Source organism: Staurois parvus, unplaced genomic scaffold (genome assembly GCF_062004578.1).
Source record: "Staurois parvus isolate SC_StPar_1 unplaced genomic scaffold, SC_StPar_1.0 ptg000657l, whole genome shotgun sequence".
Taxonomy (NCBI): Eukaryota; Metazoa; Chordata; class Amphibia; order Anura; family Ranidae; genus Staurois; species Staurois parvus.
In genome coordinates this window covers 3065602-3085516 of record NW_028318453.1, presented here as the reverse complement: position 1 = coordinate 3085516, position 19915 = coordinate 3065602, and the positions used below count along the sequence as shown (strand labels likewise).

The following is a 19915-nucleotide window of genomic DNA, read 5'->3' as shown; positions in this document are numbered from 1 at the left end:
TTTCAGTTTTCTAGACAACTGCTTAGAAGAACCCATGGTGCTGATTGTTGGGGCAAGGTCAGATGAGTCTGGGCATTTAAAACCTTTGAGATTGACATCACCTGGTCTTCCCAGACGATGATTGAGAACAATCCATGACACTGGCAGGTCTCCGCTTTGCAAAGGGGGCAGTGCATGCTATACATTCTGCAGGGTGCCCAAACTTTTGCAGACGCCATTTTTTTGTTTTCTGTTATTTTGAAAGTGTAAATGATGGAAATAAAATCTAACTTTTGTTGACATATTATAAGAATGTCTAATCTGTAATTTGATGCCTTTTGGAGATTTTTCCATCTTTCCTTGGCTTCTTTATGCACATTAATGCAAATTTTTAGCTGGGGTGCCCAAACTTTCGATCCCCACTGTATGGTTGTCAATGTTATAGTTCACATCGGTGCTTGCAGTTCCAGTGCATTCCAGAATAAAAAGTGGAACATGCTGCACTTTTTCTGCACAGAACTGTGCTGGAACGCAGTAAAAAGCACCGGAATGCACTGGAATGCACCAAAAACGCACTGGAATGCACATGTCCCTATTTCAATTGAAGAAAGAGGGGGAAAAATGAACTGGAAAGCATAAAAAATGCATTAAAAATGCACTGTAACATGCCAAAAACGTGTCAAAAACACACATGCAGAAACTCATCCGGACTGTGTTTTTATAGTGTGAACCGGCCCTAAAACAAATATTATCTCATAGTCCTGTCTTGTCACCCTTTACAATATATGTTGTACTTCAGAACTTCTCCAAGTTTTGTTCCTGCCAAGCTCTTTTCAAATTCAGCATCCATTTCTTCACTTTGAGCTTCTGAAAAATAATTTTTCCAGTCTCCAACATCTCCTAGAAATAAATAAAATATAACAAAAATATATATATATTGTTCAAGTTTAAATGAAGATTTCTGGGGCTGAATAAAACAGAATACTACATTTCTACTATTGTGTTATTAAAGCGATAAAGTGTTAATGTTAGATGGAAAAGGGACACAGATATAGATCATGTTGCACAGTATGAACTATACATCTCACAATATGTCCATAATTTATACATTTTACAAGTTTATCTGCGCTCTCTCCCTCCTCTCTTTAGAGTTAATATAGGATTGCTCTCAGGTTCAAATGTACAGGATTGAAAGTTTTTTTTTACCTTTTCTGTGGCATCCATGAGGATTCTTCAAGTTACCCCAGTAAGAAACATTGAGCTATTCTAACTTTAATATAAGCCTGTTAAGTCTGCAGAGAAGCCTGCTACCTCCTTCACAAGCCCAGCTCGAGGTGGGGGGATGATTCTTGCATTTTTGAACTACTGGCTAGACCAGGGGTGGGCAAACTTTTTGACTTGAAGGCCGCAATGGGTTCATATATTGGACCCGGGGGCCGGACCAAGAGTAGATGAATGATGTGTATGTGTCATCCATAGTAAGTATAGTAATATTCCCCCAAAGTAAGCATAGTAATTAATCCCCCATATAGTAATTCATCCCCCATATAGTAATTCATCCCCCATATAGTAATTCATCCCCCATATAGTAATTCATCCCCCATAGTAATTCATTCCCCATATAGTAATTCATCCCCCATAGTAATTCATCCCCCATATAGTAATTCATCCCCCATAGTAATTCATCCCCCATATAGTAATTCATCCCCCATAGTAATTCATCCCCCATATAGTAATTCATCCCCCATAGTAATTCATCCCCCATATAGTAATTCATCCCCCATATAGTAATTCATCCCCCATAGTAATTCATCCCCCATATAGTAATTCATCCCCCATAGTAATTCATCCCCCATAGTAATTCATCCCCCATATAGTAATTCATCCCCCATAGTAATTCGTCCCCCATATAGTAATTCATCCCCCATAGTAATTCATCCCCCATATAGTAATTCATCCCCCATAGTAATTCATCCCCCATAGTAATTCATCCCCCATATAGTAATTCATCCCCCATAGTAATTCATCCCCCATATAGTAATTCATCCCCCATAATAATTCATCCCCCATATAGTAATTCATCCCCCCTATAGTAATTCATCCCCCATATTAAGTCCCCAAGTCCCCCCTGTGTCAATTCACTTACCTTTGCTCCGCGCGTTCCTCTCGCCGTGTTCCCGCGCTGTTCCGGTCTTCAGGGCGGACTGTGAGAGGAGCCTAGCTCCCCTCACGTTCCTCACGCTGCCCCACCTACACACATTCTGACAGCCGATGTTTGCCACGCTCCGCGGGCCGGATTAAAAGGTCCGCCAGGCAGTATACGGCCCGCGGGCCGTAGTTTGCCCATTGCTGGGCTAGACCATGTGTTGGACAGACAGGTTCACAAATTTTTTATGGAAAATAAAATACATTTTTTTCCCTCCATCCTGTGCCTGTCTCCTCAGAACTTAATTGACTTGCATCTGATCTTTGATGAACTCCTGACTCAGAGACTGGGGTGATCCCAATACCTACTGAAAGGTTTCTAAGGTTTTACGGTTCTGGATCTCAGAGGCCTGAATATTTAAGTCAAAAATGGAAATTCAAGATGGAGTCAATTCAGTCAGTAGTGGTGGCCCTGCATCAGGGGAAGTTCCTGGCATGCAATGTATAGATATCAAGGATGTATACCTTAGAGTACCCAATTACCAGAGGTACCAGTTGATATTGCATTTAGTTATACGGGCAGAGCACTATCAAACTACAGCGTTTGCCTTTCAGACTAGCTATGGATCTATGGATGCCAAATTGTTGGTGCCAGTTTACCTGCCTTCAGCTCGAAAAGTATACCGATCATGGAAAAACTGGATGACCCCCTATAGTGGTTGAAGTCTAGTTCAGAACTGAAGCTTAGCCTATCCATTACCATTCCGACTCTGGAGAAATTTGGGTAGATCTCTTGAACCTACAGAAATTCTTGCTGTTTTCATCACGTCACCTGGAATATTTGAGGCTGATCTTGGATACCAGCCAGGCCAAGATTTTTCTTCAAGTCAGAAAAATTACAAAAGCTACATGTTCGGGGAAAAGCTTATTTCATACTTGCAAGTGGTCAGCCATAACCAAATGCATCCAGTTTCTTAGTCTTATGGTATCGTTTTAGCATGAATTGCTGTTGCAATGGAACAAATCTCTTCCATCACTGGAAAGAGAGATCAAGGTAAGTCACCTGACAAAACCATTACCATTTTTGTGGCTCCACGTTTCACTGCTACTAGCTGTCAAGTTGTTTTTCAATCTGCATAGGAAAATAGTAACAACAGATGCTAGCCTGCACATCTGGGAAGGATTATTAAACCTCCAGTTCATTTAGGGGTCTTGTAGGCCAGTAGAGTCATTGCTTCCCATCAATGTGCTGGAACTTCAAGTGATCAGATGAACTCTGCCATGCTAAAGGCACCTCCTGGAGGGCTGCAGTGTACAAGCAGCAATCAGGAAATTTCACAGCCATGCTGCATGTAAACCATTGAGGGCAACCAAGATCATGACAGCAGCACTGTAAGTATCCCAGATCCTAATTTAGTAAGAAACTCACATGCTGGAGATTGCATCCACAGGTCTTCCAATAGATCTGCCGAAGACTGGAGATGTCAGATGTAGATCTGCTGGTTTTGCATTTCAGTTGAAAGCTGGACAGGTTCATAGCAAGGTAAAAGGACCCCTGCATAGACATGGCAGCCACATTGTTAGCTCCATGGTACCACTTTATTCTGATTTATGCTTATCGGCTGGTGAAGCTGTTGCCAAAATACTACATCAGATAGAACTTATTTAGTAGATTTTGATGGCCATGGTGGCTCCAGATTGAACCCACAGGTGATAAAGTGTGGATTTCATTAGTCTGATAGTGGTTTCTTCCTGATGTCTACTACTGCAACAAGACCTGCTATTACAAGGCCCCATTCACCACCCTGTTTTACATTTGCTGACTTTAACTTCTTGGCTGTTGAAAGCCAAATACTGAAAGATAGAGAGTTGTCAAGTGAAGTTATTTGTACCATCATACATAGGAGTATTTTGCATGGTTTCAATCTAATGGAGTCAACATTCTTTTATAGAAGCCTGTCTACTGTCCTTTCTGCAGTGTGGGGTGGAGCAGTGTTGTAAGCACCATTAAGGGTCAGGTGTCAGTGTTGGCAGTTTCATTCCAACATCTGCTGGCATGCTGCCTCTTGTCCTCACTTTCTTTCAAGGAGTTAGGCACGTCATCACTCCTGCAAGACCACTGTTCTCACTGTAGAACCTAAATCGAGTATTGTCCATTTTGCAAAAACTGCCCTTCAAGAACATCAAATTTATCTTGCTGCTGACATTGTCTCAACATTGCTTGAACTGTGAAAGTTGATTTTCTAGTGGCATCACTTTTGGCATGCAGAGTATCTAAACTGGTGGCATTGTCCTGCAAGTCTACTTATTTGGTGCTGCATAAGGATAATGTTGTCTTTCAAGCATCACCTTTTTCTGAAAGTGGTGTCAGCTTTCCACTCAAATGAGGACATTGTGCTTCCATTCTTGTGTTCCAAACCAGTCGAACCTAAGGGAATGGCCTTACACTTCATCGGTAGATTCAGTTAAATTACAGTGTATTTAAATGCCATAACCAGGTTTTGTAGGACAAACCCCTGTTAGTGGTAGTAGAGGGACCAAGTAAGGGCATTGCAGTTTTGACTGTTATGATCTCATGCTGGATCTGGCAACCATTGGACAAGTGTAAGCCATCAAGCACCAACAACCACCTGTCACGTACCTGATGGGAGACTGAATTGACGAGGTCGGCCTCACTTGTGTCACTAATCCTGAGCCCGCTGAGGTTGGAACAGAGGGCGTCCAAGGACCAGGGGGACAAGAGCACCAGGGTTTTGCTTGCAGCTCTTGCAGATGATGACCTTGGTAAGCAGGATATCCACTGATTCGGATACTGTAGAAATAGACCAGGCAGGTACAGTGGATTGTCAGATGCACAGCAGAGCCATGTTTGCAGCCAGGACACAGGACTGGAGCAGAGTCGTAGGATAGCCAGGGTCATAACAGTCGGGCAGCGCGGTACAGGATCAGGAGGAAAATGCCAAAGTCAGGAACAGAGCCGAAGTCAGGAACCGGGGGACAGAAGAGAACTCAGAGTCGGGTCAGGAACAAGCCGGGTCAGCACCAAAGGAATCGCACAGGAAACAAGCAGGACACTGGGGGAGCTGAAGACCAGTCAGCACTGAATCAGCACCAAGGTGCTCTTTAAATAGCCTGCCCAGCACCGACAGGCGTGCCTGGGTCCTAGTGCCTGCCTGGTGCTGTCATTGGTGACAGTCGCGCCTGGGTCCTAGTGCCCGCCTGCCTGTATGCCTTGTCGGGATCCTACGCCTGCACAGATTCATGCACTGCGGCGATCTTCTTGTTCCCTGATACCACAGTTTTTTATAACAGCACATTCTACGAGGAGGAAAATGCATCCTATACTTCCCACCATTAAGTTTTGCAGGCAGCAGTTTAACTGACCTGTATCATTTTTTTCTATAAGCTGAGCTGTGTTCTCCATTGAAGGAAAAGGAAGTTTTTTATTCATTATAAAATCTTTTTCTATGCATTCATTCTAGGACACAGCACCCACTCCTCTGGCTTGCCACATATGTAAATACTTTTGTTCTTTTTATTTGCACTGCTATGCTGTGTAACTGAGTGCCCACAGGTGTGGAGGTGGTTTGGGCCACCAGCAGGAGCTGCCCCCTGGGATATCCTTCTTTTTACATGCACCTACTTTCCAATTCCTGCAAGTTGCAATATATTTACTAGGAGATTATCCAATATAGAGCTGCGTTCTCCAATGAACACAGAGAAAATTATTTTGTGATGGGTACAAAAATCATATTTTTCCATTCTACAACTCGCCATGATTTTCTTAATTGCCAAGAAATTAACGTTTTGTTTCCTTTGTTTCATAACTGAGAGTGTTTTATTCACTGTTTGGGCACAGGACACCCCTAGAAATCTGCATATGTAATTTTCTCTCTGATATTCCCACCATTTTCTCCTTTATTACAAAACTAGAACCAAGCATGTGATTTGAACCTAGAAAGTGGGATGTGGTCAGAATGGCTGTGTAAGTTTTAGCAGAAAGCAGCAAAAAAACCTCTGTAAATAATTTGGCAAAAATTCTTGCTATCTATAGAATATACAGTAAATTACCTGAGGAGGTTTTTCGCCAACAAGAGTTGAATATCACTTTAACGCTGTGGATTAGTGTCAGTGGTCTAGACTATCTGAGTGAAATATACACTGTATACTGCATTAAATAATTTGGTCATACAATACAGATACTATCTAAAAAAAAGCAATTGTTCTAAAGTAGAGTTACTGTACTGTTTTTCCATGTTGTACTTTGCACTGTAATATCATGAATCACATTGTTCTTTTTTATTGAGGTTGGGGACAGTTCCAATTAGGTTTCTTTTGCCTTTCAAATATTGCTGTTATCAACCTCTTCAATCACTGCAGAGGAGTCACCTTCTTACAGTAGCTCTCCACGTCCCAAATATTAAAGAAGGCAAAAAAGAAGTATCAAAGGAGATGATAGAAGGCGATGATTTAGGTTTACCAATCCACCCAGTTACACTTGGTTTAAAATATGATACATTATACAATATATGTAATTTTCTTACCTTTTCGAAAGATAGCGTTGCCAATTTCACCATGTGTATTTTTGGAATTTTCCTTCATAGACTTAAATGTCCCTTTATCAGCAATGGCCTTAACTTGCTCTTCAGTGAGAGGCATAGAAAAAAAATCTGAAATCTTCTTAATTGATCCCTCTAGATCCTATATGTATAGTATTTTAGGAAGTAAAGTAAGGAGTTAATTAATGATATTCTCTTAATATTTGACATTATCGATAATGATAAGTACACTACATACTTTAAAAAGTGCCTGCCATAACTCAAAACATCACAATAATGGTTTCAGAAGAGTCATGATTTCAATTCTGCGCTACCTATGAGCAGGCAGGGCTATAATACCATGATGACAATCATGGGCCAGTGTATATAGGGCAGCAGATTATGTTTATACAAAAAAACTTATTCCTGCGCCAAAACTTTCCAAATAACACTCTAAAAATGCTGCTGTGCCAATCGTGAAAACACAAACAATATAAATATAAATAAACAGCGCAAATTTAGATGATTAATCAATATAATAAATCATAAAAAATAAGTGCATAAATTATTTGTGTTTGCCCTTAATCTTAAACAAAAACACCCAAAAGTCCATGTGCTGAAAACATAATTAAATTGTTGAAATAAAAGTGCAAACTTCTTTTCTTCAGAAAATACTTTCACCTTCCACCCGTGCACAAACCAACATCGAATACACTCACCAGAACTTGGTGAGTAAAAGACCTTTAAGGAATTTTTAGGGATCCTAAACCCTCTTTGGTGCCACGCTAGGGAAAATCTTCACCCTCCGAATAGACTCCACCATTCAACCAAAAGAAAAAAACTCACATAGCATAATATTATCACACAATAGTAACTTTTTCCAAATGGAGATTAAAGGCCACTCACATGTTAAACACTTGCTAAAGGCATGTTTATTATGTATAAAAGGCTTCAGTTCCAGCAGATATACAAAGTTTTCCTTCCAGGACTCTCACATCCACAGTGGAACAACGACAGGACTCCTCTTAGACCAAACAGTGAACCAAGATGGCCGCTGGAACGCACCGCTCAGCGTGCGTTCCACTCACCGGAAATGACGTCAGGCGCATGGAGTGTGGACCGGAAATGCGTCAACGCGTTTTGCCCCTCCCATAGGGCGTTATCAAGCTTGAGGTGAAGGGGCGAAACGCGTTGACGCATTTCCGGTCCACACTCCATGCGCCTGACGTAATTTCCGGTTAGTGGAACGCACGCTGAGCGGTGCGTTCCAGCGGCCATCTTGGTTCACTGTTTGGTCTAAGAGGAGTCCTGTCGTTGTTCCACTGTGGATGTGAGAGTCCTGGAAGGAAAACTTTGTATATCTGCTGGAACTGAAGCCTTTTATACATAATAAACATGCCTTTAGCAAGTGTTTAACATGTGAGTGGCCTTAATCTCCATTTGGAAAAAGTTACTATTGTGTGACAATATTATGCTATGTGAGTTTTTTTCTTTTGGTTGGATGGTGGAGTCTATTCGGAGGGTGAAGATTTTCCCTAGCGTGGCACCAAAGAGGGTTTAGGATCCCTAAAAATTCCTTAAAGGTCTTTTACTCACCAAGTTCTGGTGAGTGTATTCGATGTTGGTTTGTGCACGGGTGGAAGGTGAAAGTATTTTCTGAAGAAAAGAAGTTTGCACTTTTATTTCAACAATTTAATTATGTTTTCAGCACATGGACTTTTGGGTGTTTTTGTTTAAGATTAAGGGCAAACACGAATAATTTATGCACTTATTTTATATGATTTATTATATTGATTAATCATCTAAATTTGCGCTGTTTATTTATATTTATAAGGGCAGCAGATTAGCATGAAGCCTCAACATTTATAATCCTTGATCATTTTTTAACCTGATTTGTTACCCTTTTCTGTTAATATTTATGGCTAAATTTAGAAAAAGAATTAAAGGGGAAAAGCTGAGCAGGGGATGTTAAGAGATGTTAGAAGCCTCTTTATAGTTGAAGGAGAATAAAACCACCTATCCTTTTCTCTTGTTTGGTAGTCTGTACATTTGAAACATAGTTCTTCAATTTAAAAGACAACATACAGCATTAAACATGCATTGTAACATTATTGTTACCAAAATAAATACATGGCATAAGAAGGAGAAACTAATAGTGTGATGTCCAAATGCAGTCCTAGATAGAGGTCAGGAACCCATCCACTATGATTTTTCAGAGCAATAGCTTAATCTTAGTAAACATATTAAAGTAGCATTCCAGCCATTACCTAACATTAAACCTACTCCCACCCCCATTCTAAAGTTATTCTATCTAACCCTGTAAAGAAGAGACTGCTATACTTACCTATTCTGAAGCTGCTCTGGTCCCGGGGAAAGCTTAAAATGGCTGAAAATACCTAGGAAATGATGTCATCCAATGACTTACTATGGGGCATCCATTGACCATTGACAGCTGCCTCTCCTGCACACAGAAGTCGCCGCTGACAGCTCAGCCTTGGACTGGACTTGAGTGGCTTAAGATTAGGTAAATATAGCGATCTTTTTCTTACATGGTTAAATTGAATAGCTTTAGAATGGGGATGGGAGTAGGTTTAGTGTTAGGTAATTAATGGAACTTTGACTTTCACTTTAAGTATTGATGGTCATTTCAGTTGAAGCCTCAGCAATGGCTAAGCTTTTAGTGGATATATTGCAAAATGTTCACCTACCTCTTTCATATCTTCATAAGTCATCAACAAAACAGTGTCTGAGTCAAGCTGTTTATTCCAAGCAACAGCATGGTCAAAGTAAGAACCCCAGATAACTGAAAAAGAAAAAACAAAAGAAAGTGATTACAATATTTCCTCAGAAATAATAATGTATATAATTACAAAAACAAATAACCAAGTATTCTCCTTAGAAGAGATGATATGTGCTTAGAATCTTTTTATTAACTTGACTGATCCTATTAAATCCTCCAATGCTTGGGTGTAATTAGTACACACACTTTCTATTTGATTGCATTAGACAGAAATCAATTCCAGGTGCCATGCTATTATAGACTCTTGTCTGAGGTCCTGGAGATCACTGTGAAGATAGTACCCAGGGGTGATATAACATTTGACCAGTGTAAACAAAATAAAAAAAAATTAGGATAATTCAAAAAGAAAATTTGAAGCATTAATCTTTAAAATACTGTGATCTCTATGTTCCAGAGCATTGCATAGGTCTGCCGCTCCCAACCTCATTTCAATAATTTTCCTCATTTGAGGTAATGGATAAAAGTTTACAGAAGAGTGGACCTCAGTACTTAGCGATGCCTCATTTTTAAATTGATGAGATTGATTGTTAGCTACAATCCGGCTTGAATAAGTCCCATATGGAAATGCAGAGAGTTCAAAGTGAACTGGACAGGTTTAAAGGGACTAAATGTCTCATAACTATAGATGAGAAATTGAACACTGTTCTTAATATGCTTGTGGGGTAGGAGCAGCATGCTGCAGTGGAAGTAATCACGCAGAGGCTCAGAATGCCAGAAACAATGTATTGCTGAACATAAATAGTACAACAGCCTGGCGGCGAAGCCTACCTGACCGGTAACTTACAACCAATGAAGCGGAGAGTAAGTAGTGAGTAGGCCCGAACTGAAAACCTGCCCTGCCAAGGGGAGCAGAGTGTGGCCTGGCCAGTCAAACCCAACTGGGGAGCTTTCTGATGTTGAGACGAAGACCCTAAGCTTTCCCTATTCCTCCGGAACTTCTTCCTGCCTTTAGTGTTGTCCCTGGCAGAGGGGTGTGCTTTCCCTGCACTAGCTACTTTGCAAATGCTTGCCAAAACCCCAAGGGCAGGGACTTAAAATGGCTCTGCATGGCCCAAGATGGCCACCATGGTCACCTGGAACCAGCGTAGCCAACCGGAAAGCTACTCCAGGGAACCGAGGGAATTATAGTGAAACCTAGTTTCCCTTGACTTCTTCCTCCAGTTGCTGCATTGCCCTTCCAGAGTGCCACCTATAGTGGAGAAAAAATTTTGTACTATCATGTTACTTTTAGAGTTTTTTTAATTACATTGGTAGATGAGAATAATTTTGCTAGGGAACTTACACTTAAGAAGTGCTATGGAGCTTAGAGACCTTGAACATGCAAATGGTACACAGATTACTCCAGTAGCTAGTAGTGGGGAAGACAGCGAAGATCACTGCAGTAGTGGCAGCTTCAACAGTGAGTCTCCACTTCCGCAGGAATCAGTCAGGTATGGAATATGTATATCTACAGTGGTCCAGGCTGGGCCAATGTAACTATGCAAAAAAAAGCCATACTTGAACTTTAAGGGCCCCAAGTGGTGTGGCCACTGGTGAAAATAGTGCCTTCTATATATTTAGTTAGTCAAGTCAGTTACAATTGAAAAAGAAATTGTAAATTCCATATATAACTGTATTCTATGTTGTGTACTTTGCTTATGTATTGTACCCTGCACTCTTTGTGCACACGGCACTAATAATGTTTTGAGGACGTATTTGCATTCTTTTGAGTCCCAATAAGAAATTAGCCTGTCTAAGTAACACCGCTTGCTACCTTAAAAGTACAATTATGTATGGGCAGCACAGTGGCTAAATGGTTAGTACTTCCACCTAGCAGTCCAAGGGTCGTTGGTTTGAGTCCCAGCCACAGCACCACCTGTCTGGAGTTTGCATATTCTCCCTGTGCCTGTGTGGGTTTCCTTCCATACTCTAAAGACATGCTAGTAGGTTCATTTGATGCTGTCTAAATTGTCCCTCGTATATGTATGAATGTAAGTTAGGGACCTTAGATTTTACACCCCTTTGAGGGTTAGAGGCTGATGTGAATGTACAATATATATGTAAAGCACTGTGTAAATTGACAGAGCTATATAACTATCTGAAATCAATAAAATAAAAAAAAATGCAATAATTATTGTGATTCCTACGTAAGCATGTGTATAAAAACTTTCAATTGCGCTGAATAAACCGAGCAGTGATTTGGAAAGTTGTTGAGTGTATCTTTTTGTGTCTGCTTTTTACTGCAGTAATTATTAATTTGGAAACAATGATCAATATGAGGATAAGTGTTGCCTACCTATAAAATTTACAGAACACAATATTTTCTGGCATATTTCTAATCTACCATTTTGTGTGTTTATGATATGTGTATGTGTATATCCTAATGTACTGTATCTCACATGTTACTGAGAATAATCAATATAATTTACTGTTACTCATGTAGCAATACCCCCTTGGTGATTGCTGATGCATTTGGGTCCCCCTATAGTCCTGCACAGCCGGCCAGTAAGCATTTTACACACAAGCTTTCATCCGTAGACAGAAATCAGTCCTTGTTTTGTTATTTTATTGAAGGGATTAAACTTGGATAGGGTAAGGGATGCATAGGATGCCCAAGGGAACCACAATCTGAGGACAACTTCCTGAACTATTCACAGCTTCTTTTCTTTGACACAGTCTCTGTTGGAGTGCTAGACAGCAGCTCTAGATGCACTACCCCAGACCGTAGATGAACTCCTCCTCACCCAGCAATCTGGAGACTTTCTTCCTGAGCAGGGGATCTGGCTCCTATTCCTTTAAATGGGTAACAGTCACTAGCAGAGGGATAATCTGGTTTCACATCGGAGTGCTCCTTCCCCTATCTGCCCAGGTGGTGCAGGTGTACTCACTCAGATCCTCTCCTGTACTACTTGCGGGGTGGCTGCTGCTACCAGGCCAATCAGCTGGGCTGCTCCTTCCCTGCCATACAAGTGGTCCTCTTTCAGTTGGCCAGTGAGTCCTGAGTTTTCCTCCTTTCCAGTTCCAGTCTCGCAGCAGGCCCCATCCCACTAGGCCTCCTGGCAGCCTCCTTCTCTATCCTCACATCTTCCTACTCATTCTTCCACCCGACTCCTGCTACTGAGCAGGCTCCAGCACTTTTAAGGGAGCCCAGCCCCTTGCCAAGCCTTCTGTTGGGGATTTGCCAAGGTTCCTCAAAAGTGCAGCCAACCATTCCTCAGATCCACCCACTGCCTCCAAAGCCCTTCTCTGAAATCCTCAGAGCAGGGGGAAATTCCAGAGGGGCTGGCCTGCAGAGTCTCTCAGTTCTGACCAGAATTTGACCCCTCTGACTATCTCACCTGAGCTGCTAATCAGCTCCTCACTGAAGGAAACAGAGAGACCCATTTAACAAGCCGCTCCTCCAGGGGAAACAGTTACACACACTTTCATCTAAATGGACAACCCCCTACCTCCAAAACTACTAATTCCAGAGACATATTCACACACTGTAGCTCCCTGGGAGATTTCACTTCACATTCTAGGGATATCTTTCTGCCTCACAATGCCATTTCTAGGGACATTCTCCATCCCCTCCCTCCCCAACTGCCTTTTACAGGACCTTTTTCCCTTTTCCCTTCCCCCACACACTGTTATTTCTCTTTCCAGAACAACCCCCATACACACGCATACTACCAAGAACATCATCCCTTTTATATCATATGAAAATTAGAAAGTAAAACAGGAGTGCAAAGTCAAATAAAAAGGAAATGAGTATGGTCAGAATTTTTAGCACACTACCTTTTCCACTCATGAAGTCAGAGAAAAATTCATCAAAGCTATTGTAGTTGGGGAGCATAGGATTGTTATTGTAGAAGTGAAATAGTGATACAGCTGTATCCTTTGGATTACGAAACATCACCAATATCTGCCAAAAACATAAACACAAAATTACTTTTGAGCATAGCATTTGTCTACCATGGCAGAAAAGGTTAGCCCCAGTTCACATATATGCAAATTGGATGCGCTTTGGCTTTTCTATGGAGCCGGTTCACATATGTGCGGGCCGGCTGCAGTGCCTTTTCAAAGAGTCTGGTACGACTTTCAGCCTGGTTCAGATGCAATTTCCAATATCATACACTGTAACAATTTGCATTGGAATTGCACCTGAACCTGCACTGGACAGGGCTTAAAATTGCACTACAAACTGGCCCCACACATATGTGAACCAAGGCTTAGAGTGTTAAAGTATATACAAAGCCAAAACTCTTTTTTTAGTTGTAGAATAGAAAATTAATTAAACCTGTCTGGTGTTTTTAGCTATCTCCCATTTGGGAAAGTTACCTTCACTTCCAGTCCCAAATACACAACAGGACATGAGAGGAAATCTCTTCAATGTAAGGGGCATTAGAAAAAAATTACCTACTGGAAGATTTCACTTTTAATCTTTTACAGTGACAATTCAAAGTAAACACATCAGAAAGTGAGAAGAAAATACACCAAAGAGTGTGAAATCTCTCTCAGTTACTTGTCACAAGAACAAGTTTCCCAACTGGAAGATATTACCTCTATTCCTGTTCTGGTGACAACTCCATCTAATGAGCAGGGACACAGACAGTACTAAAAAACCCTGGATGGGGCTACCACAATATGTAACACCCTGGTATCTTGTTGTCATAACTGAACTGCCTATAATTCCGGGCGTTTGTGGCAACCACTGTGGTTACTCTAGGTTTGAAAATTGTTCTGCAACCCCTGGATGGGATTTTTACATTATGTGACATTGGTTGGGTTGCCACCTCATCCCTTTAAACCCAAACACATATTAATTACACAGGTTCTGTGGCTGATTAAGGTGGTAATTAAACTCTCTTAGTGACTTGTCTGCATTAAATTAGCCTCAGAACCTGTGTAAATAATATGTGTTCGGGTTTAAAGGGATGAAATGGCAACCCTAGACATTTCATGAAGCGGTATCTACCACAAAAAAGGCTCAGCATTTTTCGAAGTATTTTTTGGCATTCACAAAAAAATGCTACTAAAATACCACATGCGTGCCGTGTTTTGTGATATATATCTTATGAAACAGTGTGGTGATTTACTGCAGGTGTCATCATATCCAGCGGGCGGGACTTCCTTTCCAATGCACATTTCTCAAGGCCCCCAGCAGAAATGAGGGATGGCAGAGGAGAGCTCAGCAGAAGAAAAGCCAAACTTGTTGGATCTGGTGGAGCACAAGGTGAGCCTTTCAACGTCCTCATTTGTCTTAACAGTTAATGCACTTTCATGTTTGGCTTGTGTCACATGTTTTTATCTGTATTTTCTTCCTCATTGCTGGTGCATACCTAGTTTGTGGCACATGTCTGTTCTGTATTATTTGGCTCATTTCTGGCTCCTGGTTTGTGGCACATGTTTGTTCTGTATTATATGGCTTATTTCAGCATGTTTTGACCCCTTTTTAGCTGGACACTTCTACTGGGTCCCTCACTGCTTGCTGCATACACATTTTGTGCTTGTTTGCCCAAATATGCCCAGTGTGAATATTCAGCCTTTGTTCCCTATTTGTATGGACTTGTGAGGTATGCCCAACATGTTTGCTGTGCATTTGTTTGATATGGTTTTGAATAGGAAAAGAAGATACATTTTCTTTATATATAGCTCCAAACATCCAACTCTGAGGCAGACTTCTCGACAGCAGATGTACATATATACATGCTTATGTATTCTTTTTTTTGGGGGGGTCTCTTTGCTGTCAGTTTATATTTCAATTCAACCATTGTAAAATGTTTTTAAATGTGCTTCAGTTGGTTTCTCTGCTCCTTTCAAGCATTGTATGTTTTCCTTTTCTACCATATGAAAAACATGGAGCCCAAGTCACCTGCTGCATCAGTGGTCCAATGTAAGTATTTCTTTAATATTCATACCTACAGATGCAAATGTTCATAATGTGGTAATAACATGTTTTATTGCATCCAACAGACACATCTCAACTTGAGCCAGGAGCAAGACAGGGGAACAAGAAAGCATGTTATGGAGGTAAGTCATGAAAGCTTCCTTACAATCCCAAAATGCATGTCTTGAAATGCTCTCACATGTACTATGTAACTAGTTTGCTGCAAATATGTACCTAGTGTTGTTTGAAGGAATTTCAAGTAACAATAAATGTCTTCATTTTATTTCCTTTGCAGCCAGCTAAAAGATTTGTTGCAGAAAAGAGCAAGAGGAAAAACACCTCAGAATGGCTCATTCCCAAAGTAAGTGACATACTGCATTCTTGTTAAGGTATTGACTCCTGTCCAACCAAACATACTTCACATTAGTCCATGTAACTGTGTATATCTTTGTGATTTTATTGTAGTTGAGGAATGCATTCACCAAAAAAACCCACAGGAAAGATGAGATTGCAGAGCCATACAAAGCAGTGTGCAGGAGCTGACAGGGGAGAGATCTGTGCTGTTTATACACAGGTCTCTCTCCCGTCGGTAATACTCGGCGATTGCCAGGTACTGGCGGGAAGTCACCAGCTGGGACCCGGTGATTTACAGCCAAGGCCACGAATGGCGGTGTGGGTAGGGCGTTCCTGCCCCATACCCGGAACTGACAAATCATGTATGTATATGTGATTTTGCGCACACGTGCCGCCCTGTAGCAGTATTTCTGCTATAGGGCGGCGTGGAAGCGGTTAAGGAAGGTTTTTGTAAGCAAACATACAAGAATGGTTTTGTGTGGCGAAATTTTTTAATATGATGTGTCCAAAGATCTTTGTGTAAACTAATGTATTGCCAGTACATGTGACATATTTTCAACAAAGGGCTCAGAGCTTAAACAGAAGCTACTAAAGCGATCAGCTTGTGTTGAATTAAGAGGGTTACAGACAGCCTGATATGGGGCCACTTTCCTGTGTTCCTTTGTAACAACCACAGCCTTTTCACCAAAAATAGCGTAAACTGCATGGTAAGATTTACAAAGTAAGACTTCATGCATACCTTGAAAAGTAGCTTTGTATGAAGCGCTGTCGGACTTGATGGCCATGCTCACTGTGAGAAGATTCAGGGATTGGTGCAATTGGGTCCTCATCAGTGTCTTGAACCTCAATATTCAGGAGCAACCCTGCACAATGGGCTAAGTTATGAAGGACGCAGCAGGCCAAAAACATGTAACCAACTTTTTTAGAGCTATAGCACAGAAAACCACCAGATAGCGATATACAGCGGAGCCTGCTTTTAAGAACCCCAAAGGTCTGCTCAATGACACGTCTTGCCTTAGTAATTGCTGCATTGTAGCGAGATTCTCCAGATGTTGAGCACCTCAAGAATGGAGTTAGCAGCCACCCTGGCCCTAGACATGGATAGCCAGAATCACCTACAATACAGTTTGAAAATGCCATTTTTGGAACAACAATAATATATCATGATAAGTGGGTCATAACAGGAACATTTGTTCCCTACATTTTGATTTTTATTGCTAAATATGATTGTAATGTGAAGGCCGTAGGCCATGTGCAAAGTGGCTTAGCTGGAGATGGTTACACCAGGATGAGGATCTGGTTTAGCCATTTCTTTGACAAGCAAGGCTAACAAACTGCTGTGTATATTTTGTGTGCAAGGTATGAGGAGTGAGCACAGGAGTATAACATATGAACATATTTCCATGTATGATGTATGTGGCAAGCATTAAGACATTTTTGAAAAAAGTGTCTTACCAAGAAGCCAGCCTCCGGTAGTTCTGTGTCAAAATGGTGGTAGGGTTGTAATTGCCTTAATATGTGGACATCATGGACAGATCCTGGGAAGTTATTTGTGATGAACATATTGGCATCTCAGGCAACCTGTATGTTTAGTGAGTGGCACACCTTCCTATTATGGTAGATGTGTTCTTTAACAGAGGGGCAAAAAAGGCACATGGGTACAGTCTGGGACACCCATGACATTGGGAATCCCAGCTACTGCATAGAAATCACTCTTTTCTGATCCCACTAGTGACATGTGTTAGGCAGGTAGATATATTTTGGGGCAATTTGCTTGAAACCCTACAGGGTCTTAGCAAGCAAGAGAAAGAAGGCTGGGATACCCTCACCACCTCTTCCACTACTATCTGATAGGAGGCCTTTCCCAGAAAGTGCAGGACAGCCAGCAACTTGGTCATGGGTGATATGGCATGAGTACGCAGTGTGGTGGACTGCAGAAAAGGTTCCACAAAGAGGAGCATAATCAGGTCCTTAGATAGACAACATTTAGAGAGCACTTCTACTTCAAGGAAATCCTCCAGCAAGGTGTGCTGCTTAAAACAATGTGGACGCATGACAACCACCCTTCTTCTCTTGGCCCTCCATAGAATGGCCTGAAACTCTCACAACTTTGCCTCAAAAAAGCTCCATTGGGGATGCAAGAGCATTGCAAAGCACAGCTGGCAAATTAGGTTTGACTAGCCAAATGCTCATTAGATTGTGAATTGGCACCCTTTTTCAAACATTTACACACCCTTCCCACTCAGGTGTGATGACCAAAGGTATCACTTCTATCATTACCGCAAGCCTGCACCACGTGCTTTTTTTAATTATTTCCATCTCTGCATTTTTGTATTATTTTCATCTGTGAATTGAGTTTAAGAACCACAAAATGGTATAGTAAATTGGCAGTTTCAGGATCGCATTTCATACTTAGCAAAATGTGTTCAGACACCTACAGTTGCAAGAAAAAGTATGTGAACCCCTTGGGATTACGTGGAGTTTTGCATGAATTGGGCATAAAATGTGCTCTGAACATCATCTAAGTCACAACAATAGTAGAACACAGTCTGCTGAACATAATACTACACAAACATTAGATGTTGCCATGGTTTAATTGCACATAACATGTAAACATTCACAGTGCAGGGAGGAAAAAGTATGTGAAGCCCTAGCTTAATTACTTCTCCCAGAGCTAATTGGAGCCAGGAGTGAGCCAACCTTGATTCCAATCAGTGTGATGATATTGGATGTGTTGCTGACAGCTGTCCTGCCCTTAAAAAACCCACACCTGTTTTGGGTTTACTGGTTTCAAGAAGCACTGTCTGATGTGAACCATGCCTCGCAGAAAAGAGCTCTCAGAAGACCTACGATCAAGAATTGTTGACTTGCATGAAGCTGGAAAGGGTTACAAAAGTATCTCCAAAAGCCTTGAGGTTCATGTGTCCACGGTAAGACAGACTGTCTACAAATGGAGAAAGTTTAGCACTGTTGCTACTCTCCCTAGGCGTGGTCGTCCTGTAAAAATGACTGCAAGAGCACAGCGCAGAATGCTGCATGAGGTAAAGAAGAATCCCAGAGTGTCAGCTAAAGACCTACAGAAATCTCTGGCACATGCTAACATTTTTGTTGACACATCTACAATAAGGAAAACATTAAACAAGAATGGAGTACATGGGAGGACACCACGGAGGAAGCCATTGCTGTCCAAAAAGAATATTGCAGGACGTTTGAAGTTTGCAAAAGAGCACCTGGATATTTCACAGCACTACTGGCAAAATATACTGTGGACAGATGAAACCAAGATTGAGTTGTTTGGGAAGAACACACAACACTATGTGTGGAGAAAAAAAGGCACAGCACACCAACATCAAAACCTCATCCCCACTGTAAAACATGGCGGAGGGAGCATCATGGTTTGGGGCTGCTTTGCTGCCTCAGGTCCTGGACGGATTGTTGTCATTGATGGGAAAATGAATTCCAGAGTTTATCAAGACATTTTGCAGGAAAACGTACGACCATCTGTCCGCCAACTGAAGCTCCGCAGAGGATGGGTGATGCAACAGGACAATGACCCAAAGCATACAAGTAATTCAACAAAACAATGGCTGGAACAGCACAGAATACGCCTTCTGGAGTGGCCCAGTCAGAGTCCTGACCTCAACCTGATTGAAATGCTGTGGCATGACCTTAAGAGAGCGATTCACACCAGACATCCCAAGAATATTGCTACACTGAAACAGTTTTGTGAAGAGGAGTGGTCCAAGATGACTCCAGATCGTTGTGCAGGTCTGATCTGCAACTACAGGAAATGTCTGGTTCAGGTTATTGCTGCCAAAGGAGGGTCAACCAGTTATTAAGTCCAAAGGTTCACATACTTTTTCCTCCCTGCACTGTGAATGTTTACATGTTATGTGCAATTAAACCATGGCAACATCTAATGTTTGTGTAGTATTATGTTCAGCAGACTGTGTTCTTCTATTGTTGTGACTTAGATGACATTCAGAGCACATTTTATGCCCAATTCATGCAAAACTCCACGTAATCCCAAGGGGTTCACATACTTTTTCTTGCAACTGTAAATACTGCATGCAAAATGCTTTTGTGAGTGGAGCCCATTGCAGTTTACTGTTACCAATGTAGTGTGTATAGTGTAGTATAATCCCTGGGGTGGCTTTATTTGGGCGATCTCTGTGGTTGTAATACATATTTTTTTGATGTAATACAATTGTCACTTTTTTTAAAGTCACTTTTAAGATTATATTTTATTAC

At 41.3% G+C, this 19915-nt stretch overlaps 1 protein-coding gene across 1 annotated transcript in view; it reads right to left on the bottom strand.

Annotated features, from left to right (window-relative positions):
- Window positions 1-380: 380 nt before the first annotated feature.
- LOC149448780 (sulfotransferase 6B1-like) overlaps window positions 381-19915 on the bottom strand; it is a 30126-nt gene continuing 10591 nt past the window's right edge. The window contains exons 4-7 of the mRNA XM_089694242.1: window positions 13219-13345; window positions 9371-9465; window positions 6669-6825; window positions 381-879 (exon numbers count right to left, since the gene is read on the bottom strand). Coding sequence (XP_089550368.1) covers window positions 749-879; window positions 6669-6825; window positions 9371-9465; window positions 13219-13345 — 510 coding nt within the window. The 3' untranslated portion in view covers window positions 381-748. The remainder of the gene's footprint in view (window positions 880-6668; window positions 6826-9370; window positions 9466-13218; window positions 13346-19915) is intronic.